Source organism: Amblyraja radiata, chromosome 7 (genome assembly GCF_010909765.2).
Source record: "Amblyraja radiata isolate CabotCenter1 chromosome 7, sAmbRad1.1.pri, whole genome shotgun sequence".
Taxonomy (NCBI): domain Eukaryota; kingdom Metazoa; phylum Chordata; class Chondrichthyes; order Rajiformes; family Rajidae; genus Amblyraja; species Amblyraja radiata.
The window spans coordinates 11980141-12004553 of NC_045962.1; the positions used below are offsets into that span (position 1 = coordinate 11980141).

The following is a 24413-nucleotide window of genomic DNA, read 5'->3' on the forward strand; positions in this document are numbered from 1 at the left end:
TCTGCTGACTTGCCTGCCCGCTGTCTCCACAGCCCTCACGACCGGGCTGACTCTACTCCCGACCGGGCTGAAGTGCTTGAGTGCTGTCCTGCTTCTCTCATGCGGACCCACTCTTTGCTCGGGGCCGGACTTCCTCTCACGTCCGGGCTTTCCCCCTCGGCCGGTCCGCTTCTCTTGCGCGGCCGGACCCTCTTTTCTGCTCACGGTCGGGCTGACTCTGCTCCCGACCGGGCTTTCTTTCACGACCGGTCCGCTTCTCTCGCAGCCAGTTTTCTTTTACGCTGCCGGTCCGCTACTCACGCGTGGCCGGGCTTTTTTTTTCTCGCTGCTGGTCCGCTTCTCACGCGGCCGGCTTTCGTCCTCGACCGGGTTGACTCTTCTCCCAGCCGGGCTGACTCCGTTTCGTCGGTAGCTTCACTGGACCTGTCCGTGACCTACCCGGTAGTAGGCCCTCACTCGACGTCGTTGGCAGCTCCTGGGCCTGGCTGTGGGCTACACAGCCCTGGAAAACGTCTGAAGTCGGTGGCAGCTGCTGGGCCTCTTCTGCCCCTTTGCCTTGGCTGCACAGCCCTGGAAAATGTTCCAGGTAAGTTGACACCGTCGCTGTCCTGCTGGTTAGGCTTCCAGCTGCTTTCTTCGGTGACACTTACTTACTGCCCCACTTGTTTTCCTTGCTTCCTGTTCCGACCTTGCTTTTCCTTGGCGCCAATCCAAAACCATTTGGCGCCAAATCTTTTGGCTTGGTGCCGTTCCACTTTGTTTCCAAACACAACCTTTTTTTTTCTGACAGTCCTTCTTCTTTCCTTTTCTGTTCTTTTATCCTCTTCGTGCTGTTGTTGTGTGTTTTGGTGTAACAATTCACCTAAAACTTATACAAAGACCATTCAGCTTGAGGAATTTGACAAAAAGAAAACTCAGTCTAAAATGAGTAACAATCCGAAGGACGACATCTTGCCACGTAGACACAACATAGAGATAGCCTGACAAAACTCGCCGACTTGTACAGCTGATGTTTTAAATGCAGTTCCCGGCATAGAGGGATCTGCAGGCCTCTCTTGTCCAGCTCGCAAACAACTGCGACACAACTCCGTATCTACAGTTTAAACTGTTAAACAATCCTACGTGTTGCAAAACAGCCCTGTGGGTGAGTTCACAAACTCTATCCCATCCTCGTCGCCAATTGTAGTGTATTTTGGGTACTTGGAACTGACTCAAAAGAACTCTCAGATACAGGAGTAAACTAACAAGCTTCTTTATTGCAGGACGCCACCTTGAGTCTCCTCCAGCGCATGCGTCCCCTCGCACCAGACATAACATATGCTAATTACATGATATACATTACACTTATCCTGCCAAAATGAACAATTTCACATTTCCCACATTATGCTCCATTTTTCAGATCTCAGCCCACCCACTATCTAAATCCGTTTGTCGTACCCTTATGTCTTCTTCAAAGATCTTGGAGTACGTGCACAGTTCTGTTCCTCTTATTTAAAGAAAGAACATGCTAGCATAGGAACAAACTAAAGATACTGGGTTAATTCGTATCTTGAATGATAAAGGAAGTAGGACCTATACTCTTCAGAGCTTAGAAGAATAAGGGGTGACGTTATTAAAATGTAAAATACTGAGAGATTGTGACAGGATAAATGCTGAGACGTTTCCACAAGTGGAACAATGGAACATATTTTTAAGACATGGGTGGTCATTTAAAGATGAGGCATGTAGGAATTTATTTTCAGAATGTTGTGATGCTCTAGAAAACAATGCACATAGAGCTGTGAATGCAATACCATTGAATATATGAAGAATAGGAAGATAACATTTTAAAAATTTGTAAAATTGAGGTTGATGGGAACTAGCACAGAAGATGGAGTGATAAACCATGATCATATTGAATGGTTGGCAAGGCCTGAAGGGTCAACTGGTCTACTCTCTTTCTTATCTTCTTCTGTTCTGAGTGACTATCAGACCTATCCAATCTATCAGTAAAAGTATTTCATGATAAAGACCAAAAACTCTCTTTAAGTGTATTATTCCTCTTAGGAAATTATTGTTTTTAATAATGCTTTATCACATTATAGATCTAGCTTATGATAGTAAATGTGCCAGAATAAATTGTTTCAAAATAAATGGTGAATTAATGGTGACTCCTATTAAATGTTTGTTGAGCAATTTACAGTTTATAGAGAGTTTAGATATATAAATTCCTTAATAATTTTCAATGAAATTAATTTTTGTGCCCACATTTTCAAATTTAGTACAATATGACAATCCTTTAAGTATTTTTCATCTAATTTGTTTGAGATTCTTACATCTGTCTCTCAAATGTTTGTTTTAGATAACTATCAGGACATCTTTCTGTCAAGTTCTTGGGCAGGTAAGTGATTATGGTTTATGGCTCATTTTTAATCCATTTTATTTTGAAGTTGTGAATACTTACTGCATGTAGATTCAATTGTTAATTATCTGACGGTACTGTGCTGAAATGACTTGATAATGAGGGCAGTATTCCTGGGTTTAAAAGCACCAGTTTAAACAGTGCTTTGCTGAAGTTAGACGTCATCCATTTCCTCTGTTTTGTGTCAAAGTACCAATGAAGCAGAATTTTCAGTAGACGTTTTCAGATGGTTGAAATTGAATATAAATGACAGAGCACATTTATTTCCAGTCATAATTGTAGTTTGTAAAACTCCTCTCCAAAATAAGCTTACAAGTTCAATTTCTTGTGTAGTTGAGGTGGTGTAGTTACATAAATTGCCAGGAATTGAGGTGGTGTGGTTTCTTGCATTACCCAGCAATCTTTTTTTCATGCTTCTTTAAAAATGAAGGTATTTACTGCCTCCAAACTTCTAGTAGAATATAAATGTAATTTTATTTAATGATGAAAGTTGAATTCAAAACTGCCCCCCTCCACTCCCCCCTCTCTCCCCTCTCCTCTCTCCCCTCTCCTCTCTCCCCTCCCCCTCTCTCCCCTCTCCCCCCTCCCCCTCTCAGCTCGTTGAGGGGACGGGACCCCTTGGCCAAATAACATATAAAAATGTCACTTGATAAACTCAGAAAAAATATGAGTCATATATACAGTACAAAACAATATACCTGTCGTTTTCAGAATTAGAAGAGGTGTATTGCACAAATTGTCATCATTTTTGGTCACACACGTGACTAGGAATGGCCCATCACCACTTGCTCGAACAACCTAGGAAGGACATGGGTTCTGCATTGCTTCAGTTAAAAGGCAATCCAAAATTATTCAGTAGATTCGTAGACTGTCATTTAGAAGTTTGACTAGATTTGTTTAATTGGTGTTTTTACTCTGTCAAATTATTTTGTATATCCCAATGGCTTGGAATAGAGCAACCACCTTTTCAAATCTATCCCATCTTTTGGAGTAATCTCGTCAGCCAGCCTTCTTCTCTTTAATCTCATGTCTGACACATGCTCTTTGCGACCTACGTAGAAACATAGAAAATATGTGCAGAATTAGGCCATTCGGCCTTCCATCGCCATTCAATATGATCATCCAAAATCAGTACCGCGTTCCTGCTTTTTCCCCATATCCCTTGATTCTGTTAGCCCTAAGAGCTAAATCTAACTCTCTCTTGAATTGGCCTCCACTGCCTTCTGTGGCAGAGAATTCCACAGATTCACAACTCTCTGGGTGAAAAAGCTTTTCCTCATCTCAGTCCTAATTGGCCTACCCCATATTCTTAAGGGGTAGGCCAATGAAGACCAACATGCCATTTGCTTTCTTCACTGCCTGCTGTATTGCATGCTTGCTTTCAGTGACTGATGTACAAGACACGCAAGTCTCGTTGCACATCCCCTTTGCCTGTTTGACCATCTAATTGAAACTCCTATATGTGATGCTTTCGGCATCACGAATGCTCCAACAGGTGTCATCATCTCAGTCCTAAATGGCCTACCCCTTATTCTTACACTGTGACCCCTGGTTCTGGACTCCCCCAACATCGGGAACATTTTTCCTGCATCTAGCGTGTCCAATCCCTTAAGAATTTAATGTTTCTATAAGATCCCCTCTCATTCTTCTAAATTCCAGTGAATACGATACGATAGACAGAGCTCGAGTGTTTGGCGAAACTGTCGAGTAGTCTACACATGGGCAGTTTGGGTAGCTTACAACCCAATGGTATGAACATTGAATGCTCCAATTTTAAGTAACACCCCCCCCCCCCCCCCCCCCACCCCCTTCACCTTCTCTCTTTCCTGTGCCACCCCTGTTTCCCCCAAACCTCTCACCCTTGTGCGTACCTTGTGCTCTCACTATCTCGCCGCACTTCTCCCTGCCCCTGTCCCCATCCACCTATACCCCTTTCCTCCCTCTCCTCTGGCTTTACATCTCATTTCTCTTTTCTCCCTGTCTGACATCCTTTTGTCTCCTTTTCATCTTTGTCACCTATTCCACCCACCTGCTAATTAAACCCCTGACTTGCATCCACCTATCACTTGCCAGGTTTTGTCCTGTCCCACCTCTCTATTTCAGCTTTCTTCTTCCCACTTGGACCAGTTGGAAGAAGGGTCCCAACCTTTCCTCCACAGGTGTAGCCTGATCCACTGAGTTCCTCCAGCAATTTGTGCTTTGTTCAAGATTCCGGCACCTGCAGTTCCTTGTGTTCCCATCATTTGGTCAAACATTACCTCTCGAACAAAAATTAATATAGTGGATGTTATACAAGGAAATATGGCAGAGCAATGTTCTGTTTATGGGATGTTGTCTGTGCAGTAATATTGAGCAGACTTCAATCGTATTTGGTTGGCTGTGAAACAAATGGTGCCATCCTGGAGATGTAAAAGATGTTCTTTAAATGCATCACGCAAGTGCTTTTACTTTTCTAAGCTATATTTTATTTTCTTGGGAAACCTCAGCAGATGCTAAATGTACTTTGATGGCATTTACTTTGGTCTGAACACATAAAAGATTTGCCAATGAGCGTTAAGGTACCATCAACAACTGTTTGTAAATGGAGTCATTATTACTTGAACAACGAAATCATAGCTTGGTTAAAAAAAAGTGTTTGCATTTATACTGCAGTTGTCAGTATAAGACCAGTCACTGTTTATAGTTCCATCCAAGTGTTATCTCCTTGTTTGCTTTGCTCATCTCCTATCTTACTGGAATTCTAGCCTGGGTGGAGATCACTGCCTGTGTTCAAGCAAATCTGAATAGTTCTTGCCCAACAATTTAATGATCATAGACCTTCCAGGGGAAGAATTTCGAACTTACAAACTTAAAATTATTATTTTCCTCTGGGATTTAGACAGCATTATTGTTTTAAATCTGTGAGCGTGATTTGAATGAACACCATGATTGAGCTCCACAGCCCTTCGGGTGGAGGTCAAAAGGTCCATCAGTCACCGAATGAAGATTTAAAAAAAAATGTTGCCCTGATCTCAGCCCTATCCCTCATTCACAACCTTCACCTCAGGGTCCGAGACTCCTCAACCAGAGAAATTACCTTCCCGGCTTCTTACCTGTAAGAATTCTCTATATTCAATGAGATTGCCTCTCATTTTTCTAAACGCTGAAGGATATAGGTTTAATCAATCAATATCAATATCAGTTTTATTCGTCACTTGCACATAAAGTGCAAGTGAAATGAATTTGCCAGCAGCGGTACAATGAAAAAAGAACACACAAAAACACAATAAAAAATTTAACTCAAACATCCACCACAGCATTCATCACTGTGGTGGAAGGCACAAATTTTGGCCAGTCCTCCATTTTCCCCCGTGGTCGGGACTTCAACTCTCCGCAGCCGCCGTTGCAGGCGTCCAGAAGTTCAGACAAGGTAAAGTCCAGATAAAGTCCAGGTAAGTCCTGAATCGGTGCTTCCCCACCGGAGACCGCGGCTTCAGGTTGGTGTAGGCCGCAGGCCAGCGGTCGAAGATTTAAAGTCCCCGCCGCGCCGCAGCCAGAAGCACCGCAGACCGCAGGGCCGGTGATCAGAGCTCCTCTCCAGGGGTCCCCGGCGAGGGACCCCGCTTCTGATGGTAAGTCCCCGCCGTGGGCCAGCGGTCGGAGCTTCTTCTCCTCCCGGATCCCCAACTAGGGATCCCAGGCTGCGGACGCCGCGCCAGCTGGAGCTCCGCAGACTGCGGCTTCAGGCTGCTGTGGGCCAGCGAATGGAGCGCTCCCCTCCGGCGACGGCTCGCCCGCTCCGCGATGAGAGTCCACGCTACGCCCGCAGCTGAAGCCCCGGCACATCTCCGGGAGGGCCGCACCGATCCTCGATGTTAGGCCACGGGGGAGGCGACATGGAAAAAGTCACCTCTCCGTGGAGGAGGCGACCAAAACAGTTTCCCCCTTACCCCCCCCCCCCCAACACCACCCCCCCACACAAGACACACAGAGAGACACCAAAAACACACATTAGGACACACTAAAAAAAAATAAAAAGTTGAAAAAACTAACACGCTGCTGGCTCTTCTTAGAGATGCTGATCTTTAAGAGAATCTATTGTTTCCCTAGCCATGCTTTAACTCTGAATACACCTGTATTGTGGAATTTCTCACATTTTTCCAGTACCTTGCTTGTCAGATCTATTTCATGTCTTTTAGTCCGTCTGATTGTCACCTTACGTATACACCTTACTTATTATACCCATGATGGGATTCACGCGATCATGACTGTCTTCATCTGATGTATGCCTCCTTTTTCCTGACCAGAGCTTCAACATCTCTCGTCAACCAACATATTGCCCCTGTACTCTTGTCATCTCACTTTTGAAAGCCTCCCAATTGCCAACCATCCGCTTTCTAGTCAACACTCACATCTAGTCGATCTCCCGCAAGTTCCCGCTTATTGCCTCCGATATCAGCTTTGCCCCAATTTAGTTCCTTAATTGTGGGCCCATCCTGTCCTACTCCATAATTAGTTTAAAACCAATGGAATTATGGTCACTGGTGCCAAAGTACTCCCCCATTGACACTTCTCTTACTTGCTTGACCTCATTCCCCAAGAAGAAATCTAGTATTGCACCCTCGTTAGTAGGGCCCTCTATATATTGATTAAAAAATATATATTGGACATTTTTAACAGATTCCATCCCATTCAAGCCCTTTACACATCGAGAGAGACCCAATCAATGTTAGGGAAGTTGAAATCTGCCACTTGTACTACCCTATTATTTTTACAGCACACTGCAATCTCCCCGCACATCTGCTCCTCGAATTCCTGCTGACTATTGGAAGGGCCTTTGATGAAGTCTCATCAAAGTATATAATTCACATCAAAAGTGATGTTTCTAAGTTCTACCCATACTGCTTAGCAAGCAACAAAAAGCTTTTCACTGTACCTCGGTACACGTGACAATAAACTAAACTGAACTGAACATACACCCTCATTGGATAATTCCCCAAGAATATCCTCTCTAAGCATTGTAGTTTTTTCACCCTCATCAAAAAGGCAACCCACCTCCCCTTCCTCTCTTATCTACATCTCTTTTACACCTGTAGAGCTTGTATCTATTATATTTAATGGAGCTATATTTTTTCAGCATGAATTGTCTCTTGTTAATTACTGTTATGTTAATATATCTATCTATATATTACTAAAACTCTCGTCTCGTTTGGACATTTGTCTGCGTGCAAGCAATCTCAAGGAGCTACGCCAAAACGGTACACATTAGCGCAAAATTCTTCGCACCATCTTACTCACTTGTCCTGTGGTCGTTCCTATAAAGTTTCCTTCAGATTTGATGTTATTTTTCACAAGTTATTGATATTTACAAGTTTAAAAAAGCAAACTTTGAGAAGAATGACTGTGCTGTGAGAGTTTTCTGGCAGTTGCAGGTATGACGTCACAATGGCATCTCACAGTCCTCCAATCACAATGGGATCTCATTTACATACGCTGCCGTGAGGTTTCCGACAATGACATCACAATTGGATCTCAGCTGCCACCTGATAGTGACTGATTGTAGGGGAAAGGTGAGAGAGAGAGAGGAGACAGAGAAACAGATATAGAGATAGAGAGACTGAGAGACCAATATGGGGTTAGTGTGTGTGGGGGGCAGCCCACAATGACATCACAATGGGATCAGCAGCTTCCACCTCAAGGGGGGTAAGGAGGGAGTGAGATTAAAAAATGTTTAAATCAGATTCTTGGGGAGAGCTTTCCTTTATTAAAACATATTCCAGAGATTTCCTTGTGGGGGGGGGGGGGGGGGAGATGGGGGAGCCATCCATGTGGGGTGTTTCATTGAGGGGTGGAATAGGGGAGAGGTTTCATTTCCAGAACTTTCCTTTATTGACAAAAAATAAAACGGTGGCCTCACTTGCCCCTCCCCTCCCGTGTTTACTTAAAATCCACTTTGATAATCACTTCAACACTTCAGTGCTGACAGTTGCAGCTATGACGTCACAATGGGATCTCACAGTTCTCCACCCAACAATGTTGCCATCATAGAACACTTGTCATGGTCCTGGCAGCAAGTGATTGAACAGGAGGGGTAGGGGGCCATGGGAAGTGGAATTGTAATTGTTTTTAATGTCCAGTGCTGGGCGAGGCAGGGGAGTGGTGGAATCTTACGTTCGGAAACGGGTTGCGTTGTGGGATCAGGCCTCCCGTCGGGGATATGGGTGAGTGGTGGAATATTGCATTGGGGGAACGGGTGAGTGGTGGAAATGGGTTGCGTTGGGGGAACGGATGAGTGGTGGATTATTGTGTTGGGGGAACGGGGCCCAACGGGTCCCACTTGGTCTAGTATATATTACTAAAACTCTCATCTTGTTTGTGAGACTGCCTGTCTGATTATTCATGCCCGGAACTATACCAAAACGGTACACGATAGCGCTACAATATTTGGACCACCTTACTCACAATTGTCCTGTGGTGTGTTTTTATCGTTTAGTTTAGATTGATGTTACATTTTACAAGTTATTCACATTTTTAACTTTACAAAATCCCACTTTGAGAAAAATCTTTCATCTGCACTGGCAGTTACAGCTATGACATCACAATGGGATTGTAGCTCTGCCTGCTACAATGTTGCAATCCCAGGACACTGAGTCCTGGCAGCCCTAGCAAGTCAAATTGCATTTTTTTAAAGTTTTAAATGAGGAAGGGTGAATAAGGGGAAATGAGCCTTCCCTGCACAGTTGGGGGCTATGGGTGAGTGGTGGAATATTGGTCTAGTTAGTTATAAAAGTCTGGTTTCATCAACCAGGCAAATTAATTGTTGCATTTGTATCATTAAGACTTTCCATTTAATTCCAACCTAGTTTGAAGCTATGATGATGTAGAAGACAAGGACAGTTTAGCATCTTGTGTAAAAGAGGCCATTATTAGCAACTTTAAGTTAAAGATTGTCTTAAAATATGTCTTTGTAACATCTCACCTCCAAAGATTAAGTAGCACACGCCACATGCAGCAACACTTGGACGACATTCATCCATAAGTGGCAACTAGCGTTAGTGCTGCCAAAGTGCCAGGCAATGAGCACCAACAAGAATGAATTTAATCACCTGAGGTTTATCTTCAATGGCATTTCTATCTCCAGGTCCCCCATCATTAGTCCTCCGGGGGAGGTCACCATTGACCAGACACTCCACTGGACCAGCCACATAAATACAATGGCTACATGGCCAGGTCAGAGACAGACAATCTCATGGAAGGACTGGTTTCCTGGACATTATTCCACTCACCACCTGCCAGTCACAAGACCGGAATGTGAGGGAAAACACTCCACTTTCCTGAAGATCGGCATAAAAAGCTGGAGTAACTCAGCGGGACAGGCAGCATCTCTGGAGAGAAATGGGTGACGTTTCGGGTCGAGAGACCCGAAACGTCACCGATTCCTTCTCTCTGGAGATGCTACATTACTCCAACTTTTTGTGTCTATTTTCAGTTTAAACCAGTTACTTATTACACACTCCATTTTCCTGGATGAGTGCAGCTCCAACAACTCTCAAGAAGTTCAACACCATTGAAGACAAAGCAGCTTGCTTGATTGGCACCCCATCTAGGGCCCTAAACTCTGTACTTTTATTGGTCATAAGTGATTGGAGTAGAATTAGGCCATTCGGCCCATCAAGTCTACTCCGCCATTCAATCATGGCTGATCTATCTGTCCCTCCTAACCCCATTCTCCTGCCTTCTCCCCATAACCTCGGACACCTGTGCTAATCAAAATTCTATCTATCTCTGCCTTAAATTTTTCCACTGACTTGGCCTCAACAGCCTTCTGTGGCAAAGAATTCCACAGATTCACCACCCTCTGACTAAAGATCAGAATGCAAAGGTTGCTTGTATTCCTTCTGCACAATACACTGCAATTACCTGCTCAAACGATGCAACTGCACCTCCTCAAGCCTCAGGACAAGGGGTAGAGGTGCACTGGAGCACCACCATCTGTAGGTTCCCTTCCTATCATGGCGGCATTTGATCGCTGAGTCGAACTCCCAACCTAACAGCATAGCGGCAGTATCATCGCTTAAAGGGCTGCTGCAGTTCACCAGCACCTTCTCAACAGTGATTAGTTAGTAAATGTTGGATCCCAAAAATAAATATTAAATAAAAAACTTTTGAATTGCGTCACTATGTATTTTGAATGGAAATCAGCTTTCAAACCTTATATTTTCATTCAAATATTGTTACATTTATGTGTTTCTTTAACAGCCCAGAGCTCATTTGGAGTTTTGGCAATATTCTAAACAGCAGTAAATACTGTTTAAAATAACTGTATAAAACATTTAGAAGACATTTGGACAGATACATGGATAGGAAAGGTTTAGAAGGACTAAACATGGGCAGGTAGGGCTCGTGCAGATGGGGCATCTTGGTTAGCATAGGCAAGTTGGGCCAAAGGGCATGTTTCCCATGCTGAATCTCAATGACTGGTTTTAAGCTGTTATAATTTAAGCTGTTATAAATAATGGGATCTGGAAATATAGTTATGTTCTGGCATGGTGACAAGCAATTGAATTTGGGAGCTGCAACTAAAAGTTGGTTTATTTTTATTCAAGGCTGCATTCTAGTTTATCGTTCCGTAAGTTAATCGACTTGGTACACTTTTACGTCATTGAAATGTTTTATGTTTGCACTTTAAGAGTTCTGAACATATTAGCTGCTTCTTTGCACTGTGGCACCATGTCAACACATTAATATTCATTCTTACGCACTTCCCCGCTTAACTGCAACTTAGCACATTTAAATTTGATCACTTTTTTTAAAAGAAGAGTCTGAATTCTGGATCTCAGCTCTGAAAATTTTTGAAGAGGATGGAATATTTAGCAGAAGTTATTTCAAAGCAACAGCAATTAATTAGTTCCTGTTTAAATTGTGGGAGGGTGTAAGAGACTAGCAGTGGCTTTTCCAGATTGGCTGGTTTTCTGTGGTAAACCTATTACGTTAGGCTAATGATTTAAAAAGGTATTTGTCAACATTGGTGCTCACTGTAACCAAGAAGATTACAGCCGTTCATTTAGGCACATGTGAGTTCGCAACTGAGACATTGAAATGTGCAAAGTCTTGCTATCCTAGCAAATGAATGATTGAACATTGTGAAGGAAATGGCTTTGGCTGCAGTAGTACATATCTTCTCTGAAGAAAATATAAAGAAGCACGCAGCAATGTTTCAAGAACAGGACTACAAACATAACCAGCTTATCAGAGGAAACATGATATCACGTGAAGAATGCTGCAAATATCTTACACCCTTGAAGTTGCTGGAAATAGAGAAGTGGAGACTGGCTGTTAAGGCAGCGTACGAAGTGGAACTAGTGAGAAGAAAAGATTCAAAATACAAACTGGCAAGAGATCTGATTCCAAAAGAGGCCTCAAAGTTCCATATCTATCCTTTGCACGTACGGTCAGGTGAACGGAATCTCAGCATTGCATTTCGAGAGATCAAAAGTGCCGGTTTAAGTAAAGATAACATTAAGCAATTTAAAGCTTCTTTAAGTGCGCCGAGGTTACCACGGCAGCTACACAAAGTTCCATTTTCGTTCCTGAGGAAGAGATATGCTGTTTCTTCTGTTACCCAGACCTCTTTAGAAAAGCGTTTTTACGAAATTGGCAGAAGCAGCTCTTCCCTTAAGTCTTTGTGGACTCCACCAAATATTTATGAACCTTTGTCTGAATTACTCAGACAGAAGAATACTTCAGACTGTTTTTCCAAAGACCCAGTAACTGGGTTTCCAGCAGTTCCAGAATACAAGTGTATACTTTGAATGCCGCGATCTAAATAAGTTGAAATTTAGCTTCCAAGACGTATTGATGAACAAATTATATTGAACAATGCAGAATGACATAAACTGGAGTTTATTTTCACTTACTTATGGCATTACTGCGTATGAATTTGAAGAATGTAATGTGAGATTATTTTACTTCTCCGACAACCAGACACATTCCGATTTTGAATATTGCTGGTTGTTGAAATAATATCAAGGCAGACAAACCTCTTCAGCAGAATCCTGCTAATGCTTTTTCCGTGTTTTCCTGTCTTTTGTTTTACTATTGTTTTTGCCAACAAAGTTTCAATATTGTACTTTTTTAATGTTTTATCCATGGGGAGCACAGGGGCACAGTGGTAGAGTTGCTGCCTTACTGCGCCAGAGACCCTGGTGCAGTCTGTACGTATGCTCTCCCTGTGACCGTGTGGGTTTCCCCCTGGTGCTTCAGTTTCTTCCCACACCGCAAAGGTGTCTGGGTTTGTTGGTTAATGGGCTTCTATAAATTGTAAATTGTCCCTAGTGTGTAGGATAGTGTTAGTATTTGGGGATCGCTGATCAGCGCGGTCTCAGTGGGCTGAAGGGCCTATTTCCGCGCTGTATTTCTACCCTAAACTAAACTAAACTCTGGGAATTTAGCAACCCAGCTGAAAACAAAAGCAAAACTGCAGCACAAATATCCTCATTCAGTGGCCTGTCAAAGTGATTCAGTGAATCACTGTATCTCCAAAAGGAGCAATGGCATAAACTGATGCTGCATTCAACTTAGCATTTATTGATTGGAAATTGAATGTAGATCACAACTGCATTTGACCATTTTTAATTTGATTATTGAAGATTTTTCCCTCTTCCATGATGTTTCCAATTTCAAAAATAATCTTGTCGTCTCCTCTGCTTGTAGTAGCAAGGTATACCTGATGGTCAGTGTTGAGGGGTATTACCAATTTATTGTTAGGAATGGAGCACCACCATACAAAAATAGTTCAAACTTTACCAGTTGTGTGCAGTTTTGATCCCCTAATTTGAATTGTGTGCAGTTTTGGTCCCCTAATTTGAGGAAGGACATTCTTGCTATTGAGGGAGTGCAGTGTTGGTTTACAAGGTTAATTCCCGGGATGGCGGGACTGTCATATGCTGAGAGAATGGAGCAGCTGGGCTTGTACACTCTGGAGTTTAGAAGGATGAGAGGGAATTTCATTGAAACATTAAGATTGTTAAGGGCTTGGACACGCTAAAGGCAGGAAACATGTTCCCAATGTTGGGGGAGTCCAGAACCAGGGGCCACAGTTTAAGAATAAGGAGTAAGCCATTTAGAACGGAGACGAGGAAACACTTTTTCTCACAGAGAGTGGAGAGTCTGTGGAATTCTCTGCCTCAAAGGGCGGTGGAGGCAGGTTCTCTGGATGCTTTCAAGAAAGAGCTAGATAGGGAGTCAGGGGATATGGGGAGAAGGCAGGAACGGGGTATTGATTGGGGATGATCAACCATGATCACATTGAATGGCGGTGCTGGCTCGAAGGGCCGAATGGCATACTCCTGCACCTATTGTCTATTGTCTATTGTTTCTCCTCGGATGCCAAAGAGTTGTTTGTTGAAAGTTATAGATATTGGGTGGCTATATACCACCAAGGTGATTTTATTACACATTTGTTCCTTAGTATTACTGCCTTCTTTTCATTCCTGTGCTGTTGAATGCTATCAGTCAGGCCCAAATCCAATCCAACCAGCCATAAATAAGCTTCAGTAAACAAAACCACAAGACAAAGGAGCAGAATTAGGCCATTATGCCTATCAATTCTTTTCCACATTTGACCATCAATGATCTACTTTCCCCTTTCAACTCCATTCTCATGCACTCTGTTGAAAGGATTCCTTTGGTTTTCTGCTGAAATTTAATTGGAGTAATGCTAATTTTAAATGGTAAAGCCAATAATGCATCCATGGTTTGCTCTCCAAAGGTGGGGAGGAGTGCACATTTTCTTTCTTTCACTGCTTTTCAGTAAATTACACGTTAGATGTTATGTTAGATCTCTGCTTGTATGATTTATTAATACTGATGCTTGAAATGTCCATTTATTGTAGAGTTGTAAAGGCTAGGTAAAGCCCTAAGTCGTCATAAGATCTGATAACATCGACTTCCATTCATACGGTCTCAAAGTAAGCATCTACGTTCTGGAAATAGTTTCAAGGATCAGCAAGTTTATCTCTTGTGACAGAAGGTTGAGTCATACACAGAGATGGGGGAAAAAAACTAAGCCTGGATATGATTTAAGGGGAATTTACAAAAGTACGTTGTTTACTAAAGTTAATATGAAACAATAGTTGAAGACACAATCGTATATCAAAGGAACAAGCACAAATCATAGAAAACAGATCCAAGATCCTTGTGTGGAAGCACATAAAGCAGAGTGGATTATTTTTTGTGATGGTCTTCACAAGGTGATGGAGACAAAACTGATCATTCAGTGGAAGGTTTAGTTTAGAGACATAGCACGAAAACAGGCTCAACGAGTCCGGTGCTGACCAGCGATCCCCACACACGTACACTGTCCTACACACACTAGGAGCAATTTACAATTATACCAATCCAATTAACTTACAAACCTTCACGTCTTTGGAGTGTGGGCGGAAACCGGAGATCTTGGCGAAAACCCACGCGGTCACAGGGAGAACGTGCAAACTCTGTACAGACAGCACCCGTAGTCAGGATTGAACCCAGGACTCTGGCGCTGTCAAGCAGCAACTCTACCGCTGCGCCACCATGCCACACAGGGAAGGTGAACACAAAGATATTATATCTTGTGCCAGCTGGAATTTAGAAGAATGAGTGGATAATTGAAATATTGGGGATTCTGAGAAGTTCTTGATGGGGTGGATGTTTTCGGAGAATTTAGGATGCGAGGACCATCTGCCAAAGCAAAAGCAAAATTTTCTTCCCTCTGGATTGAGGGTCTGAAACTATTATTGAGAGGCTATGATTGGGGGGGTGGGAGGGGAAAGGGGGAGGAGGATCTTTGAATTTTCTTTAAGGCAAAGGTGGATGGATTCTTGAAAAGGCAAAGGCGGGCAGACTCTTGATAAGGCAAAGTCAGAATGAAACATTACTGAGAGTAGATGTGAACACAGAGTTGTGGCAATCATTGGATCAGCCATTAGTTTATTAAAATATAGTACAGGTTGGATGGACCAAGTGGCCACTCTTAATTTACATGTAGATGTATGGAAAGAAGAACTATCTGTAATGTCTTATGTCCTACTGTTCTCAATAATTAATTATTTAATAACGGATTTTGTTAAGTTAAAAATATTATATAAACAGAAGTTGTTGATAAATTGTTTTAACTTCATATTACTTTGGTATTTCAGTTGAATTAATAACATCTCTGACGCGCAGACCATTTCACTTCTTTAAAATTCTTCAGTCAAAACTGAAATGGGTAACATTTCTTGGCATTCACAGCTACTTCTCTTCCTCTGTAAGCCTGTTAAAATGCTCCATAAAAGTTCACCATACCAAGATGAGGGAGACTTTTCAACATTATTTTAAAAAGTTCATTTTGTGCAAAAATCTGTTGATCCATGAAAGAGGAAAAACTTGTGGAGTAATATCCTAATTACATTTCATGCCGATGAGTGATTCTGCATGTATTAAGTCACACAATGTACTCCGTTGTGGCATAATTTTGCCGTTGCTAAGAACATCAAAAGAAATCATAACTCAAGAGCTTGACATCTCTGTTTTTCTGGTTTCCAATCACTGGGCTCTCTTGCACATACCTTCCCATGAGAGGTACGCGATATTATGTGATAAGTTTGACAGGTACTCAACTGAAAGGTCAATATGTTCTTGCGGCTATAGACTCCATTGTAAATACCCAAGTCATCTTGGAAGCCTTAATATATAAGATTGCAACGATGTTGGCAGGCTGTAAAAACAACATTAGTAGCCCTTGTCAGAGCACCATACAAGAGCACCATGTCAGAGCAAAACACAAAGGAACACATAGAAGTTGGAGAAACAAGGAACTGCAGATGCTGGTTTACAAAACAAAAAGAAAACACAAAGTGCGGGGTAACTCTGGAGAACATGGATAGGTGATGTTTAGGGTCAGGACCCTTCTTCCAACTGAATGTGGTGGGGGGGAAGAGAAGAGAGAAAGCTGGAAGAGCGAAGAGGCATGACAAAGCTTGGCGAGTGATAGGTCGATTTTGGTGTGGGGGTTGCAAAGCATTTGGATGGACAAAGATCAGAATTGAAAAGACAAGACGTGATAGAAGAGTTGCGAATTGTAAAGTCAGTGAATGGAATATAGATGGAAGGAGAAGAGGAGGGGAGGGGAGAAATGGGTACAAGTCTATGCGGGGTATAAGGAAGAGTGGTGGTAAAATGGGGGGATGGATAAAATTGGATAATGCAATGTTCATACTGTTAGGTTGTAAGCTACCCGATAGATGAAAATTTATAACAGCGATTGTATAATTACCACTAACCTCAATAATGATGTGCTGAAAAGACGAATGGATTTTTTTTAGGCACAATTCTCTAGATCTTTGTTATTCAAACATTAGTGATAACATCCAGCAGCTTAAATAGCCGAACATACTGACGAATTGTCGCAGATAACAATATGTATATGTATTCTCTCAACACATAAGCTTAGATTTTTTGGGCCTTGGTGTATACAGCCAGGGAATGTCTTGGTATACTATTCAAAAATGTTTCAGCTCAGTCACTGAGATCAGCATTTTCAGTGGCCTTCACAGTGGAAATTGTGAATAATATGTTTTAGTTAAATCACAAATTCTACATTAATTGCAGCTTCAATTGCTGTGCCATTAAGAATTTCTTAGCGATTCCTGTGTTTACTTCCATGCACTGATGTCAGAACTGCTCGCAGAATGCTGATGTTTTCACCATCATTAAAATTATAATTCTAGACCCTTGTATAATACATAATAAATTCAGGGAATTCAATAATGGTTCATTGAGTGCACTTATACATCTCAATATGAAAATGCATTTGTATAAAGACATGAGTCATTTTGTATAGAGTGAAGTTTGAATGCTGCCATGGACTTTAAAGGCTTTTCTTTATTTACTCTTCAATTTGCAATTCAGTTTGGGGATTGCAATGTTTGCAACAGTTTGGAAGTATTGACCAAATTGAAATTAGTGTTTGTAAAGCATTGAAGTGTTGTGAAACTGCAGTTGAATGAAATCCAGAGGGTTAATGTTAAAATGTATCAGATCGCCAACTCGGAATTTTCTGTGCTTTGATTATTGGAACTTTCTTCATATTTTAATGTAGGTTAAACTGTGCAAATTTTGTAGTGAAGGGATCAGTTTGTATTAGATCATCTGTTTACTTATGGTTATGTAACATAAGGCATATAATAGAGATGAAGGCAAGGCAGATTAAATAATCTAAAGGACAATGGTGCAAATGCTACACTGTTAATCCTGTATTTCCTTTTCCTCATTCTTGTCAATGTTATTCCCCATTTCAACTCTCTTGTTGATGTTGCCTTTAGTTTCACCGCTGCTCTTCCCCTGCCCAACACTCAAAAAATCGAATTAACAACTTCAAAAGGAGAGAAGGAATGGGTGACGTTTCGGGTCGAGACCCTTCAGACTCGACCCGAGACGTCAGGCACGGGAATCACTATCAAAACATGGGGGGGGATTGTCCCCCACCTCTCAAAGTATCGAGGATGCCCCCAGCCCCTTCCCCCCCGTCCCCCGCAGGATTTCCGCCCATGCGAGACGTCACCCATTCCTTCTCTCCAGAGATGTTGCCTGTTTTACTCCAGGTTTTTGTGTCTATCTTCGGTTTAAACCAGCATTTGCAGTTCCTTCCTACACACATCAACTACTTGAACCTTGTTACACCCATGATCCCTCCCAACTACTGAACAGTTTAAAGTGCACCAGGAATAGGAGTAGCACAAAAGGCTTGTTCGACCTTTCAATAAGATTGTGACCAGTAAGATCTTTGGGCTGAGCTTCATCTTCCTGCTTGTTTATTTGCCAAATAAATCACAGTTTGAGCTGGTCCCTTATCTTAAGGCTATGCTCCTTTTTTCCACAACTCCCTGTGAACTTTCTCTGTCCTGCTTATCTCATAAATATTTCCTTATACAAGGAGACACGTATTGTTCACTATATCCTGTGTAGCCTTGGTGAAGCCCTGTATAGTCAAAGCCAGAATACCTTAATTTTGCACTTAATTTCTATTTTAATTACGTGCTTTTATTGCTCTAACCCCACTTTAAACACACTATACACACGCTTTCAAACTCATTTCTGAAACTAGCCCAGGGTAAAAAAAGTACAGAAAGTTACTTAATGCTTATAAGGTTCAGTGAGCTTATTTCTGCTTCAACAATTTCTGATAACATTGTTTTCAGCTAATTGGGTGGCTGCTTAACATATGGGCAGATTGAATAAAATCTAACCAGATATAGGAACAACAAACATTGCCTGTGTACATAGTTTCCCACACTAGGAGCACGTAGGACAAAATGCTTCCTGAGCCTCCTTCACCATTCATCTCACGTGTAAATACTGTAAGCTTTGTACTTCTTGGGTACAAACTGTAAGGTACACTGGGCAAGAGGACATTACACAATTATTGAACTTGGACAAAATCTGCAAGGTATTCTGGTGAAGGAAACAATATACCATTTATAAAACCGGACCATAATGTAGAGTTATGGAGACATATAACATGGAAGGAGGGCCCTTCAGCCCATCATGCCAACCAAGATGCCCCATCTCAGTTAGGCCCATTTGCCTGTGTTCTGGTGCAAGCCCTCTAAATCTTTTGTGAACGTATATCTTTTAAATGTTGCTCTTGTCCCTGCCTCAAATACTTTCCATTGCAGCTCATTCAATATTCTACCTGTAGGAAAAAAAATATGAATTAAAAAATAGTACTGCTGTTGCAAGAGAACTATGTATTGCAAGCTTAGTAATTAAGATATTTTTAATTTCAAATGCACCAAATCAAAGATGATGTCAGTCAGCATATAGTTAATTTGGAAAGGATAATCTTGAGCAGCTCGAAACCTGGGACTTATGTTTCTATCCATATACTGTGGTATTTAATGAGAGGGTAGGTGGAAAAATGCTTTCGGCGAACGATATTCAAGTTCTTTTCATGTCACGGTGACATCTGGCAGAACACCCACTAGTACAATGCTTTCATCACCACAGGTCCAATGAAACACTCTTTGCTTGGGTTTCAACAAAGAGGCAGAGTGCATTGATCATTCCCAAATTTACAAAATCGGGGGTAGGGAATGGAGGTGGTGCGGGAGGCTGGTTCGCCTGATGGCCATAGCTGTGCAATTTCTTACGGTCTTGGGCAGAGCAGTTGTCAAGCCAAGTTGCGATTCATCCCCATAGGACGCTGTATCTGTAGGAACTGGTAAGTCATTAGGGATGTGCCATATTTCCCGAGTCTTCTAAGAAAGTAGGGGCATTGGTTGCTTCCTTGGCCCTGGCATCAACGTGGTTGGGCCAGGACCAATTATTGGTGATTATGCAGAGAGACGTCGAACTTTCATCCATCTCCACTTGAGCATCGTTGATGTTGACTGGGACGTGCACACTATCCCACTTTCTGAAGCCGATGACTCGCATACTGACTAATAATTACCCCTCATCCAAGATCATCCGATCATTTGTTGTTGAGAGCGTATTGTGTATGAATTGCCAACCGATTATTTTCCACCATGACAATACAACAGAGACAACAATTTATAGCATAATAGTATGTGAGATAACTTGGTTTGGAGTGTAATTAGGTCAGAAATGTTCGTTGTTTTCATTCCTTCATTTGTGCTTTTGCCATCTTTTCCTGTTTCCTGCCCTGACATTTGCTGCTGCTTTTGAGGGTACACTTTCGATAATAGGTGCAGGAGTAGGCCATTCGGCCCTTCGAGCCAGCACCGCCATTCACTGTGATCATGGCTGATCATCCACATTCAGTACCCCGTTCCTGCCTTCACACCATATCCCCTGACTCCGCTATCTTTAAGAGCTCTATCGAACTCTCTCTTGAAAGCATCCAGAGAATTGGCCTCCACTAGCCTTCTGAGGCAGAGAATTCCACAGATTCACAACTCTCTGGTTAAAAAAGTTTTTCCTCATCTCCGTTATAAATGGCCGACCCCTTATTCTTAAACTGTGGCCCCTGGTTCTGGACTCCCCCAACATCGGGAACATGTTTCCTGCCTCTAGTGTCCAAACCCTTAATAATCTTATGTTTCAATAAGATCACCTCTCAACCTTCTAAATTCCAAGGTATACAAGCCCAGTCGCTCCATTCTATCAACATATGACAGTCCCGCCATCCCGGGAATTAACCTGGTGAACCTACGCTGCACTGCCTCAATAGCAAGAATGTCCTTCCTCAAATTTGGTGACCAAAACGGCGCACAATACTCCAGGTGTGGTCTCATTAGGGGCCTGTACAACTGCAGAAGGACCTCTTTGCTCCTATACTCAACTCCTCTTTGTTATGAAAGCCAACATGCCATTAGCTTACTTCACTGCGTGCTGTACCTGCATGCTTACTTTCAGTGAGTGATGGATGGAGTGATGGAAAAGTTCAAGATAGTGGCAACAAATGAAACGCAGTTCAATTTTACTTGGTGCTAGATTTTGCCCTACATTTTGTCATTGACGATTAGTATTCATTGCCGACCAGATCAGGACTGATAGTTTTCAAATAAAAACAAAGCTTTTGTGCCCTCCTACTTATTTGTCAATAAACATCCATATTTTTAAATTTATTCATATTTAATTAATTGTTTCTGACGATTGGCATTGGGCCCTAATTTTAGTTAACCAATAACATTTTTTCTTGCCTTTTGGACAGCGAATGTACTTTCACCAAGGTTTGTATGAAGTATTTTGATAAATGCATTTTCCAATTTGGCACACATTTTGGATAAAAAGATTAGTGATGGTGTAAATCATTTTATTACATTATTGAAATAAAATAGGATTTTTCTAGAAATACATTTTATTGAAGCAAAAATTCTCAGGAATGTGTCCAATACTATGAACACTGTTCTTGTGTTAAAACTATATTAAATGCACCATATTGACCGACTCACTAAGATTTATTCCTTTTTGTTTTGTTCCAGCTGTTCAGATTCCATGGTGTTTACTTGCCCACATATGTTGTTGCAAACATATTATTAGTATTTGGAAGGCAATTAATCCATCTTCATAATGAAGGTAACAAACAAATGGCTTCAGTGTTTTTTAACCAGTTTATGTGTAAACAAAATAGCCGAATGTCACTGGATGGCAAACAGCGTGGCAGTTGTGCAGCAACACAGGGAACCAGCAACTTATTCAAAGACCCCTTTTTAATTTTGTCACATTTACTTTGCAGAATCCAGCCACTCTATCTTGAAATTAGTTCCTGACAACCCATTCTAATCATTGAAAAGTTAACAGGACAGTTTGTGTAACTGCCACATGTCAGAATCAGAATCAGAATGCTTTATTGTCATTGCATGTGTCACGTACAACGAGATTACTGTGTCTCTCCATTTAAAAGAACTTCAAACATTCACATACTCATACTTTTTACACTCCCTCCCTCCCCAAACCCACCCATGGATTCACATTTACATAAATTAACATTGTCTCCCACCCCCCCTCCTGCCCCCTAACCCGCTCCCGAGACAGAGTTCAGTTCCAAGATTGCTGATGGGTAAAAGCTGTTCTTCAGATTCAGATTCAGATTCAATTTTAATTGTCATTGTCAGTGTCAGTGCACAGTACAGAGACAACGAAATGCATTTAGCATCTCCCTGGAAGAGCGACATAGCAAATGATTTGAATAAATAATAATAAGTGTCCGGGGGGGGGGGGGGTGATTGGCAGTCACCGAGGTACGTTGTTGAGTAGAGTGACAGCCGCCGGGAAGAAGCTGTTCCTGGACCTGCTGGTTCGGCAACGGAGAGACCTGTAGCGCCTCCCGGATGGTAGGAGGGTAAACAGTCCGTGGTTGGGGTGAGAGCAGTCCTTGGCGATGCTGAGCGCCCTCCGCAGACAACGCTTGCTTTGGACAGACTCAATGGAGGGGAGCGAGGAACCGGTGATGCGTTGGGCAATTTTCACCACCCTCTGCAATGCCTTCCGGTCGGAGACAGAGCAGTTGCCATACCATACTGTGATGCAGTTGGTAAGGATGCTCTCGATGGTGCAGCGGTAGAAGTTCACCAGGATCTGAGGAGACAGATGGACCTTCTTCCGTCTCCTCAGGAAGAAGAGACGCTGGTGAGCCTTCTTGATCAGAGTTGAGGTATTGTGGGTCCAAGAGAGGTCATCGGAGATGTTGACTCCCAGGAACCTGAAGCTAGAAACACGTTCCATCTCCGTCCCGTTAATATGGATGGGGGTGTGCGTGCCGCCCCTGGACTTCCTGAAGTCTACAATGAGCTCCTTGGTCTTCTTGGAGTTAAGGGCCAGGTTGTTGTCAGCGCACCATGCTGCTAAGTGCTGGACCTCCTCCCTGTAGGCCGACTCATCGTTGTTGCTGATGAGGCCAATCACCGTTGTATCATCTGCATACTTGATGATGGTGTTAGTACCATGTACAGGTGTGCAGTCATAGGTGAAGAGGGAGTAGAGGAGGGGGCTCAGCACACAGCCCTGTGGAACGCCGGTGTTCAGGGTGAGGGTTGAAGAGGTGTGCTTGTCTAACCTAACAGACTGGGGTCTGTTGGTTAGAAAGTCCAGTATCCAGTTGCAGAGGGAGGGGTCGATGCCCAGGTTACCGAGTTTGGTGATCAGTTTTGATGGTATAATGGTGTTGAATGCTGAGCTGTAATCGATGAACAGCATTCGTGTCTGGCAGTCTGGCAGTGCGTGACTTTAGCGACCTGTACCTTTTTCCTGAGGGCAGCAGTGTGAAAAGGTGGTGACAAGGATGTGTAATGTCTTTCACGATATTACAGGTCCTGCTGCGGCATCTGGAGTGGTAAATGTCCTCCAGAGGGGGCAGGGGGAGTCCAATGATACCCTGGGCAGTTTTTATCACCCTCTGGAGAGCTGCTCTGCCAGCTGCTGAACAGTTTCCAAACCAGGCAGTTATGCAGTAAGTCAGTATGCTTTCTACCGAACAGCGGTAGAAAGGCTCCAGCAGTTTAGCAGACAGATGGGCCTTCCTCAGTGTTCTGAGGAAGTAAAGTCTCTGTTGCGCCTTTTTTACAACTACAGCAGAGTTCACAGACCATTTAAGATCCTCACTGATGTTGAACCCCAGAAATTTAAAACTAGGCACCCTCTCCACCTCCTCGCCCCCTATCTCCAGTGGCCTGAGCTCCGTTCTATGTCGCCTGAAATCAGTGATGATCTCCTTTGTCTTTTTAGTGTTCAGAGAGAGATTGTTGTGAGCACACCACTCAGAAATTCTGTGCACCTCCTCTCTATAGGCGACCTCGTTCCCATTTGAGATGAGCCCCACCACGGTTGTATCGTCCGCAAATTTTATGATCCTATTGGACTTTCTCAGTGAACGCCCACAGACGGTGAGACTTGGACCCTACACCTCGACATCCCTGACCCTCAGCACAGGAGCACCGCAGGGCATTGTGCTCAGACCGCTCCTCTACGCCCTATACACACATGACTGCTTGCCCCATCACCCCGCAAATAGGATCATAAAATATGCGGACGATACAATCGTGGTGGGGCTCATCTCAAATGGGAACGAGGTCGCATATAGCATTTTTGTGATCAGCTTGCTGGGTATGATTGTATTAAAAGCTGAGCTGTAATCAACAAAAAGCATCCTGACATATGACCCCTTCTCCTCTAGGTGTTGTAGTGCAGCATGGAGGACAGTGTTTATGGCATCCTCTGTAGATCTATTAGCCCTATATGCATACTGGTGTGGGTCGAGTGAGGGGGGGAGAGATAATTTGAGGTGACCTAGGACCAGCCTTTCAAAGCACTTGGAGACTACAGATGTAAGAGCAACGGGCCTGTAGTCATTGAGGGAGTTGATGTTTTTCTGCTTGGGCACCGGAATGATAGTGGTGGTTTTCAGGCACGCTGGCACGGAGGAGTGTGCTAGGGAAAGGTTAAAAATGTCTGTGAATACCCCAGCGAGCTGGTGAGCACAGTCCCGGAGCACCCTGCCTGGGATCTCATCCGGGCCAGCAGCCTTACTAACATTAACAGTTCTCAGGGC

General features: G+C 42.9%; 1 protein-coding gene across 4 annotated transcripts in view; it reads left to right on the forward strand.

Annotated features, from left to right (window-relative positions):
- pgap1 (post-GPI attachment to proteins inositol deacylase 1) overlaps positions 1 to 24413 on the forward strand; it is a 122125-nt gene that overhangs the window by 65477 nt on the left and 32235 nt on the right. For all 4 annotated transcript variants that reach the window (XM_033023727.1, XM_033023725.1, XM_033023724.1 and 1 more), the window contains 2 exons: positions 2342 to 2380; positions 21349 to 21442. In XM_033023727.1, the coding sequence (XP_032879618.1) occupies positions 2342 to 2380; positions 21349 to 21442 (133 nt within the window). The remainder of the gene's footprint in view (positions 1 to 2341; positions 2381 to 21348; positions 21443 to 24413) is intronic.